Source organism: Neofelis nebulosa, chromosome 7, assembly GCF_028018385.1.
Source record: "Neofelis nebulosa isolate mNeoNeb1 chromosome 7, mNeoNeb1.pri, whole genome shotgun sequence".
In the NCBI taxonomy this organism is placed as follows: domain Eukaryota; kingdom Metazoa; phylum Chordata; class Mammalia; order Carnivora; family Felidae; genus Neofelis; species Neofelis nebulosa.
This window is the reverse complement of record NC_080788.1, coordinates 5,202,641-5,213,544: the sequence shown is the minus strand read 5'-3', so window position 1 is coordinate 5,213,544 and position 10,904 is coordinate 5,202,641. Positions and strand designations below refer to the sequence as shown.

Here is a 10,904-nt window from a genome sequence, read left to right as displayed (position 1 = left end):
AGACTCAGCCCCAGGGCGGAGAGTCCAAGAGACTCTAACGGCCACAAGCACCAAACCCCGCTGAGGTGCGTGTGACCCCGGCCTCCCTTCTGTTCAGCCCGGGATGTGGGACCCACTCACTGGCTCTGACTGCTCGGCTTGCAGAGAACAACACCCTCTCCCTTTACTTCTCTCCAGGACCCCGGCTCCCCAGGCCTTCTGCACAGCTCCGCCAGTCCTCTAGTGGAAGGCAGAGCGAATCAACACCAGCCCCTGTTCCCTGGTTCCCTGCGTATTTGGTGAGGCAGGCCCCACGCTAAGCACTTTATTGTAGGGTGTCGACCATTTCGGCCACTCTGAGGTGCGGGGAGACGCACAGAGCTGGGACTGCGGCCCTGATCTGTCTGCCTCCGCCACAGGGGGGGGGGTCTCGATGATCCTGTCGTATCAGTCCCCAGATGTGCACTCCTGGGAGCCACGGCTTCTGTGGGGGTTGGGCTGTAACGTCGGCATGTAAGGGAACGATTGTGTGTGCCCAGAATGACTCTTGAGAGTCCCTGCCACAGCCCCTTAGCAAGGACAGCGTCTCTGTCAGGCCTGTGAGATGCTGATGTGCTGAAGGCCCACGGGGGTGGGGGGCAAAACCTGCGGGAAGTAGCGGCAGGACCCCGTCTCCCAAAACCGCTCCGGACAGCTCGTCCCTTTAACTAATGACCGCCCTCCTGTCTAGGCCACATCCCCTCTCTGTGCCCTGTGTTCTCATCTGCAGAGCTCCTGACCCTGGGGTCCGATGCCCCAAACACCCTACCATCATTTAAAACACATAACTGTAGCTCAGCCCCGGGGCCGGACCCCAGCATTGTGAGACGCTGGCCAGAGTACGGGCCGTGACAGTCGTCTAAATATTGAGGGTTCCAAGTCAAGCTAACAGACTCATATTCTTAGCGTCTCCCCTTAACAAGTATACTTCAGTATGACGTGGAACATCAGATTTGTGTGTGCGGGTTTTTTTTTTAAGTTTAAAATGCAGCTATTTTCAGGATATTCAGAAAATTCTGCAAGTGTCACCACTATCTAATTTTAGAACATGTTCATCACCCCAGGAAAGCCCGTATCCATTAGCAGTCGCCCCCCGCCCCTCCGCCCCACGTCCGCTCGCAGCCACTCATCCACTTTCTGTCTCTGCGGATTTGCCTGCGTGAACATTTCACATAAATGGAATCCTACAAAAAGTGGCCTTTTGTGACTGGCTTCTTTCCCTCAGCTTCGTGTTTTCCGGGCTCATCCACGTGGACCAGGTGTGAGTGCTTCACTCCCCTGTCCAGCCTGGAAGCGTCCCGTCGTCTGGATACAGCCCAGGTTTTGTTAACCCTGCATCAGCGGGTGGACATTGGCTCGTTGCACCTTTGGCTGTTGGGAATCATGTTGCCGTGAACATTCATGTGCACGTTTTCACGTTTTGTGTGGACGCGTTTCCGATTAGGAGTGGAATCGCCGGGTCCTCTAGTAACTCGATGTTTAACCTTTGGAGAAATTGCGAGACTTACTTTTTCCAAAGAGGCTGCACCGTTTTTTTTTTTTAATTTTTTTTTTTTTCAACATTTTTTATTTATTTTTGGGACAGAGAGAGACAGAGCATGAACGGGGGAGGGGCAGAGAGAGAGGGAGACACAGAATCGGAAACAGGCTCCAGGCTCCGAGCCATCAGCCCAGAGCCTGACGCGGGGCTCGAACTCACGGACCGCGAGATCGTGACCTGGCTGAAGTCGGACGCTTAACCGACTGCGCCACCCAGGCGCCCCGAGGCTGCACCGTTTTACAGTGACACTGGCAGTATATGAGGGTTCTCATTGCTCCACATCCTCTCCCCAAACTGGGTATAGTTGGTTCTTTTTTTTTTTTTAAGATTTTATTTTTAAGTAATCTCTAGACCCAAACGTGGGGCTCGAACTCACAACCCCGAGCTCAAGAGTTGCCAGGCATCCCTGTTCTGTCTTTTTGATTCTAGCCATCCTGGAGGCTGTGAGGCGATGAAGCCAGGCTTTCAATTTAGAACCGGGGACTCCTGGGGCACCTGGGTAGCTCGGTTGGTTGAGGGCCTGACTTTGGCTCAGGTCATGATCTCCCAGTTCGGGAGTTCAAGCCCCATAGCAGGTTCGCTGCTGTCAGCCTGTCAGCGCAAAGCCTGCTTCAGATCCTCTGCCCCCTGTCTCTGCCCCTCCCCGCTTGTGCTCTCCCCAAAAATAAATATGTTAAAAGAAAAAAAAAAAGAAAGAACTGCGGACTCCTGCAAGGCCCAGGATGGAACCTGGCGGTGTGGGAGGAGCCGCCCCTGCCCTGCCCGCTCTGCGCTGTGAGGCCTCCCCTGCAAGTGCTCAGGTGCCCAGCTCTGTGCATGTGGGCTCTGTCCGTGCTCCTGCTCTGTCCGTGCTCCCGCCAGCAGCCGCTCTGGCCACCTCTCAGGCCCAGAGTGCACACGCCGACTGCCTGGTCTGTCCTTGAGAGGATGGAATGGACAAGAGGCCATTCAGACAGGACGTTCTGGGTCCCGGGTTCCCGGAAGATGGCCTGGAGGAGGAACGTGGGATCTGTGGGCGCACTGCCTTGGCCATGCGGACTTCCCGGCCACGGAGGACACAGCTAGAGGAGGGCTGGATGGGGCTGGGCCCTCTAAAGCACTGGGCCCTGGCACCCACATTTGAAAACTGTGGTAAAACAGGGGTGCCTGGCTGGCTCAGTCAGTTAAGTGTCCAACTCTTACTTCAGATCAGGTCACGATCTCATGGTTCCTGGGCTCGAGTCCCAAGTGGGGCTCTGCGCTGATAGCCTGGAGGCTGCTTCGGATTCTCTGTCTCCCTCCCTCTCTGCCCCTCCCCTACTCGTGCTCTGTGTCTCTTTCTCAAAATAAAGAAAGAAACATTCAAAAAACTTTTTTGGGGGGGGCGCCTGGGTGGCAAGCACCTGACTTCGGCTCAGGTCGCGACCTCACAGTTCATGAGTTCAAGCCCTGCACTGGGTGAGTTCGAGCCCCGTTTTGGGTGAGCCCCACTTTTCTCTCTCTTTCCCTCTGCCCGTTCTGGGATTCTATCTCTCTGCCCCTTGCTCACTTGTGCCCTCTCTCTCTCTCTCAAAAAATAAATTAATTTTTAAAACTCAAGTTGAAAAAAAAAACCGTAGTAGAACATACACAACATTAAATTTACCATTTTCTCATGTTTAAGGGTACAATTCAGGGCATCGAAGACATTTGCATTTCTGTGCAATGATCACCACCATCCAAGACCAAAACTTTTTCACCAGCCCAAACTCAAAGCATATCCGTTCACCACCAACTCCCCATTTCCCCTCCCCCCAGGCCCTGGCAACCACAGTTCTACTTTCTGTCCCCGTGAATTGGCCTGTCAGGTCCCTCATGTTAAGCAGATTCACACATTCGTCCCTCGTGTCTGGCTTCCCTCCTGGCGCCCACTCTGCCCGAGTCCACGGGGTGGTGCGGGGCAGAGGAAACCTAAACCGCCCGCTGACCGGTTATACTTCCCAGAGGAAACGTATCGCAAACGATGAACGGGCATATAAAGACGGGCTGCCGCACAGGTGGGCACCTGTCACACATCCTTGCTCTCCTGGCCTGGAGGAGGCCTACGTCCCTCCTCCAGACAGCCGCGTAGTCCCCGCCCGGATCTGCTCACTCAAAAGCCTCCGGGCTCGGCTCTCCGGCCCAGCACGCGGGGCCGTTACTGACTGGCCACAGCCCATTTTCTCAGTCGTATTTCCAACTTGCTTTGCCTCCCAGGCTGGGCCTGTGGCTCTTCTCACTTCTGTCTCTTCCCACGTGGTTCCCTCGGCCTGGAACACCCCACCGTCTCCTTGGCCTGAAGGAAGGATACAACTCAAATATCCTCTTTCCTGATCACACCTGGTCTCTCACCAAGCAGGGGTGGATACTCGGCCCTCTGTGCCCTCAGAACACACGACTGGTTCCCCTTACACGTGGGTCCTTCAAGTCCCCCGCCAGCGGGGCCAGGTTGGCACATCTCTGTATCTCCTATCCCAGCGGCCAGCGCGGTACGATGCTCAGTAAACGCGGTGGCGAGGACCGGAACCTGTGGCGTCACCTCCACCTCCCACAGCTGCGGGCACCTGCGAGCCCCGCTGACCGGACCCGTTCATAATAACCGGTCACGGCAACGACACACGGGAGGGACCGTTCATGCCTCCTGCCTTCATGCAAACCTTACCGTGCCCTGTCTCTGTCTCCCTTTCCTTGCCCTCCCTGTCCATCTGTCTCAGGCTGCGGTTTCCTTCTCGCCCCTGCTCTTCTCTGCACAGGTGTCCATGCCCCGGGCCAGGGCTCCTTCCACAGACTCGCATCCTTGTCCCCCCGAGACCCAGCCTCACGCAGGAGCCACAGCGGTCCCGAACTGAAATACTCCCCTTAGCTGCAGTGCCATTTCTTTGTTTCTCTCCGTTTTGCTGCTTAGTCTTTCTCTTAGTTCTTGAATTTTTATGAGGCCGAAACCGTTCCCGAACATTCTCTCCCTTCCGTGCTGCTGAATCTCCGCTCTCCTTGCCCAGAGCTGGAGTGGGTCCTGTGCTGATGTCAGTGTGAAATGACTGGGTATCTGCAGGTCCCTCTAGGGATTCTCTCGGGCATCTTCCTAGAATTGCTGAGAGAACCCCAGGAGTTCCTTCCCGGGGACTGTGTAGGTTCCCACAGGAGCATTCTGGAAACTGGAGGTGAGGACGTGTAGTTGTCCCACAAATCGGAAGCTCAACTGGCATTTGGTGGCCGGGGCCACGCAGACGAAATGCGATTGTTGAGACAGTCCTGACCAACGCACGTGCTGCTGGACGTGCAGGGACTCGGGGTGGCTCACATACGTGCAGCAAGGGCATCACCTGGGAACCTCCTAGAAGTGCAAATTCTCCAGCCGCACCCCCAAACTTGAGGTGGCTTTATAATGTGGTGACTCGGCCAGGTAGAACCACCACATTCCCCCAGAATTCCCTTCCCTGTATGTTTCCAGGTAGAGCGAGCCACAAGGGTCACTGTGGGATGAGACCTGGAGGTGGAGGAAGTTAAGTGGCTGCCATTTTGTTTTGATGCCTGGGCCGTGGGGCCGGTGCCTTTGCAGCTCATCCCGGCGCCGGTCTGCATGCGGCCGCTCTGTCTCCAGCGTCTCCCACTCCTCAGCCACGGGTGGGCTTAGCTCCGTGGTGAAGGGTGCCAGCTCCTCCCGCAGGAGACCCACGTCGTCAACACTGGAGACAGCTAGAACTGACCCGCTCCAGGTGGTCCCGGCTCTGCCCTCCTACACCCACCTTCCCTTCCCAGCTGCCCGCCCGCGGGCCCCAGGCCCAGCTCCCCCAGGTCCGTAAGTTCAGGTCTGTGTGCGCGTGCGTGTGAAGTAGCCCCGGCTGGCCTGCCTCTCTCACTAAACCCTGGCTGATACTCTTACTGGTCACAAACTCCAGGAGTGGAGCCCAGCAACCTGAACCAGGTCTCTAGGTGCTTCTGACATGTGTGAAAGTTGGAGAACCAGTGATGGAGGGGAGCCTTTTTCAGGTGGGCCTAGACCCTAACTTTTTACATCTACGGGAGGACAGCTTTGCACGGTTTTAATAGATCCGAATTTCCCGGAAACTCGACTCCTATAGAAAACAAGAGAAAATAGGGGCACCTGGGTGGCCCGGTTGGTTAAGCGTCTGACTCTTGATTGCAGCTCAGATCATGATCTCGCAGCTCGCGGGATCAAGCCCTGCGTCGCGCTGACAGCGCGGAGCCTGCTTGGGATTCTCTCTCTCCCTCCCCCCCCCCCCCCCCCCCCGCCGTTCCTCCCCTGTACGTGCACACTCCCTCTCTCTCAAAATAAACTTAAAAAATAAATTAGGGAAAATGGCACATTCTTTTGTTCAGAACTTGCCAAGGAGGTTTTCGCCAGTTCCGAAGAGTCACGTCCTCAACTCCTTGGTGCGTGAGTCACAGATACGGCACACACCTGTACTGGTCCGTACTTGGAGCGGTCCTGTTCTCGATGATTTTACACACGTATGAACATTTATGTATTGAAACACATATTCTTTTGTATTCACACTGGGTCTGAAATTGTAAGTAATCCATTTTCCCTGTAAAATTTTATTTCAGGGCAGAAAAGGGGTACTCACGGAAGGCATGCTGGGGCTGACAGTGTTGAGGGCCACCGTCTAGTGTTAATGATCGAGCTTGAGCAAGGGTGTCTGTGTGTGCGCATGTCTGTGAGCACACCCGGTTTCTGGGCCATGTGTTGGTATTATACGATTATATATGGTATCATATGATTATAGCACCTTCATGAGAGGAAATCAGCTAGTTCTCCAGTTTTTTGTTTTTTAATGAAACCGTCTCTACGGCATGGGAACTTGCTGTTCTTTAGAAGTTTAAAATAATGGGGGTGCCTGGGTGGCTTAGTCAGTTAAGCCTCAGACTTCAACTCAGGTCATGATCTCATGGTCCACGGGTTTGAGCCCCGCGTCAGGCTCTGTGCTGACAGGTTGGAGCCTGGAGCTGGCTTCGGATTCTCTCTCCCTCTCTCTCTGCCCCTCTCTCACAAATAAATATTAAAAAAAAATACAGTTTAAAAAAATGTACCCACAAAATTGCCCTACCCCCATTCTTTTTGGTGCTACTCCTTGAAGTGTTTTTTTTTAAACATTTTATTTCTTAAATGTTTATTTAAACTTAAAAAAAAATTATTTATTGAGAGAGAGAAAGACAGAGTGGGAAAGGGACAGAGAGAATCCCAAGCAGGCTCCGTGCTGTCAGCGTAGAGTCCTATGTGGGGCTTGATCTCATGAGCCGTGAGACCATGACTTACGCCAAGATCAAGAGTTGGACACTTAACCACCTGAGCCACCCGGGCATCCCAGTTTTTCCTTCTTGAGTATTGGGTCATTTCAAATTTCTACTAAACTAGTAGTTTATAAATATCTATGTTTTTAAGAAAATTAACAGTATCGGGGCACCTGGGTGGCTCAGTCGGTCGAGAGTCTGACTTCAGCTCAGGTCATGATCTCATGATTTGTGAGTTCGAGCCCCACATCGGGCTCGCCGCTGTTAGCATGGAGCCCACTTTGGGTCCTCTTTCCCCCTCTATATGCCCCTCCCCCACTTATGCTCTCTCAAAACATAAACATAAAAAAAGAAAATTAACAGTATCTTGAGATTTTCAAATTAACATGTAATTGTACACAGTAGTCTTTTACAGTCTTTGTCCTATTTTCTTTTTTTCCTTTTTCTTCCTTAATTCATAGAGGTTTAGATGTGGTGCCAGCCTTCCGTCTTCAGATCCATCCTGGTTCCGTCCACTCTGCTTTATGCTGCAGGTGCAGACTCCTGCTGGCTGCCCCTCTGCGCTCCCCTACGGACGAGCTCCTGTCACATCTGGTCCTCTGGTCCTGGGCACAGGCAGGATGCTGGGCGGCGGAAGGAGAGAAGCCAGGGGACTCGGCCTGTCTGTACTTCCTGCACTCTCCCGTGGTCGCCTGGGCGGTCCCCGCTCCTGCTCCGTGGCTCCAGCCTCCCCCCCACCCCCACCCCAGCAAGATTACTGCGCTCCCCTCCCCACTGGGAGGCCCGACCGTTCAGCTCTGGTCACCCGTCCCCCCCACCCCTCTGTAACCCTCCGTGTAACTTGCTGCTGTGGCTCACGTTGCGGGCCCCACCTTCCCTCGCAGCCGCTTTCAGATGCCTCGTAACTAAATCCCCACAACTGAATTACTCGATGTGTTTGGCTCTCTGGCTGGACGATGACTGATTGATATGCATTTTATCAGGATTTTTCAGCAAAACAGCTTCTCAATTCATGCATTAACTCTACTATTTTCTAAAATAACTCATTTCTGCTTTTACTTGGTGACATAATATAGCTTACACAGTGGTATGCTGCAGTATTTGCCAATTTCTGTGGGTTTAAATATTTCCATTTTGGCCATTTTCAAACTACTGATGTGACATAACTGAACAGGGCTGAGAAGAGAACAGAATCAGCTCTCGAGGGGGTGTGGGGGAAATGAGTAGAAGACTTCAGAAAATGGTAAAAATGATCACATCTTGAAACTGTGTAGTTTAAACTCCAAAATGTAATGTTCCCTCGACTTCACTGTTAAACTGAAAAAAAAAAAAAAAAAAAAAAAAAAAAAAATTTCATTTGAAAATTAGGTTTTTCTCACTTCAAAATAATTCCTAAGTGCTATGAATTGAATTGTGCCCCCAACCCAAATTTCTACGTTACAATCCTAACCACCAATGTGACTGTATTCGGAGATGAAGCCTTTAAAAGATAAATAAGGAGGGGGCGCCTGGGTGGCTCAATCAGGTGAGCATGTGACCCTTGGTTTTGACTTGGGTCATGATCTCAAGGTTTGTGAGATCGAGCCCCACGTGGGGCTCTGGGCTGCCAGTGCAGAGCCTGCTTGGGATTCTTTGTCTCCCTCTCTGCCCCTCCTGTGTGCATGCTGTCTCAAAAATAAATAATAAACATGAAAAAACCAGGAGAGGTAAATAAAGTTAAATGAGGTCATAATGTTGGGGCCCTAATCTGAAAGGACTGAAGGACTCTTGTCCTTCCAAGAGGAAAGAGACCAGAGCCCTCTCTGCAGGGACACAAAGAGGCCATGTGAGCATACAGAGATGGTGGCTCCCTCAAGCCAAGAGAAGAGGCCTCATGATGAAAGTTGCCGCCACCCGGATCTTGGACGTCCAGCCTCCAGACTGTGAGTACTGAGTTTCTGCTGCTTGAGCCCCCCAGTCTGTGGGGTTCTGTTACGGCGGCCGGAGCTGAGGAATACAAGTATGCCCTCCCCACAGCCAGAAAACCAGAGCCGTGATGGTCACCGTTTGTTCGGGGTGATGAAAATTCTGGAATTGGATGCGGTGATGCTTGTGCAATGCTGTGGGTGTACTTCATTCTGTGCAATTGTATGCTTCAAACTAAAAAAGACCGCAGATTGTTATATGTATTTTACCACAATCATTTTTCCTTTTTCTTTTTTGAGAGAGAGAGAGAGAGAGAGAGAGAGAGAGAGAGAGAGAGAATGGGCCCGAGTGAGCAAGGGGCAGAGAGGAGAAGCGGACTGAGGGAGAAGGAGGAGGCTCACCCGAAGCAGGGCTCAAGCTTACCCAACGTGGGGCTCGAACTCACGAACCGTGACATCATGACCCGAGCTGAAGTCATATGCTTATCTGAGCCACCCAGATGCTCCCCACAATCTTTAGGAATTGACAATATACCAAACCACTGAGTCATACACTTTCAATGGGTGAATTGTATGGTGTGTGAACTGTACATACAGGGTGTGAATTCTATGTCAATAAAGCTATTTTCTAAGAACTCAGAGTCCAAACAGTGACTAGTAATCAACTAATTTCAAAAACAAAATGGCTGAACATTCTTTAACAAGTGGGACAGTGAGAAATTCTATGTGATGGGGATGCAGCGGCACTTTAATATCTGCTACGGACCGGACTGCCAAAAACAAACGTCCCTTGGGCCTACTCCCCTGGGAGGGCGGGGGCTGGTCTGGCAAGGTGCCACCCTGGTGAAGGCTGTGTTCCACGGCGGACCAGGGGGTGGGGGTGGAGTCCCAGCCTCTGCCCGAACTCGGGGGCCGCAGGGGGTACTGGGGACAAGGCTTGTCTCCCCACCCTGGCTCTCAGCATCCTGAGAACTATTTGCCCCCCAATTTTTTTTTTTATTTTTTAAATGTTTTATTTATTTTTGGGAGAAAGAGTGCAAGCAGAGGGGGGGGGGGGGGGCAGAGAGAGGAGAGACACAGAATCCGAAGCAGGCTCCAGGCTCTGAGCTGTCGGTACAGAGTCCAACATGGGGCTCAAACCCATGAACCGTGAGATCGTGACCTGATCATTGACCTGACGCCCAACCTACTGAGCCACCCAGGCGCCCCTGGGGTTGACTCTTTTTTTTTTCATGTTTACCGGCCCATATACAATTTGAGTTCTGTAAAAAAGTTCGCAAAACTGGTTTACAACATTTTCTGTTGTTTTGGTTCTCACTCTGATACTGTGAATACAGACAGGGAGGAAACACTGCCGCTCTACACGGGGGGTGGGGTGAGGGCGAAACGGTCGCTGCCAAGTGTTTATTGCGCCACGCATCTTGCCAATTATTTTTTAATACATTGCTTCTAACTTTCCCAACAACCCTGGGAGGCGGTTATCACTAAAACTGGGGCTAAGAGAAGCTGGTTAATTAGCCCGAGGCCACTGGGCTGGGAACAGGGACCTGTGGTCACTTGAGTCCTAAGGCAGTACCTTGGCTTTCCGGTAGCTCCTTCTCTTCTTAGAGGCCTGGGCAGGGAGAGGCTGGAGTCAGCAGGCCGCACGGTGGTCCACCCAGTCCCACACGTGCAGAGAGGCGTCGCTTGCTGCCGATAACAAGGTCCTCGGCTTGTGGGGGTGCCAGGTGTGGGTAGTGACCAGTGGCGCAGTATCTGTCTGATTGTCTTCCAGGAAGATGTGACCTCTGTGAGTGAAGACAGGTTCTACTTGGCCCCCCGTTCCGTCCCAAGATGTGGCATCATAGACCTGGACCGTCCCATCAAAACCTGAGGAAGAACAAGAAAAGAGAGGATTGACACCGAAACTCTAAGGTAATTTTTCATTTTTTTGAAAAAAGTTATCTCTATGCCCAACGTGGGGCCTGAACTCACGACTCTGAGATCAAGAGTCGCATGCTCTAGGGGCGCCTGGGTGGCGCAGTCGGTTAAGTGCCCGACTTCAGCCAGGTCACGATCTCGCGGTCCGTGAGTTCGAGCCCCGCGTCAGGCTCTGGGCTGACGGCTCGGAGCCTGGAGCCTGTTTCCGATTCTGTGTCTCCCTCTCTCTCTGCCCCTCCCCCGTTCATGCTCTGTCTCTCTCTGTCCCAAAA

General features: G+C 52.5%; 1 protein-coding gene across 5 annotated transcripts in view; it reads right to left on the bottom strand.

Moving 5' to 3' along the window:
- WDR73 (WD repeat domain 73) overlaps positions 1-10,904 on the bottom strand; it is a 35,048-nt gene that overhangs the window by 12,178 nt on the left and 11,966 nt on the right. Inside the window, exons 8-9 of one of the 5 annotated variants that reach the window (XR_009263791.1) lie at positions 10,289-10,581; positions 6,649-7,431 (exon numbers count right to left, since the gene is read on the bottom strand). Coding sequence is in view for 1 of the 5 variants with exons in the window: in XM_058736491.1 (XP_058592474.1) it covers positions 10,346-10,581 (236 nt within the window). In the remaining 4 variants the exon portion in view is untranslated. The other 4 variants (XR_009263790.1, XR_009263792.1, XR_009263789.1 and 1 more) reach the window with 4 other exon arrangements.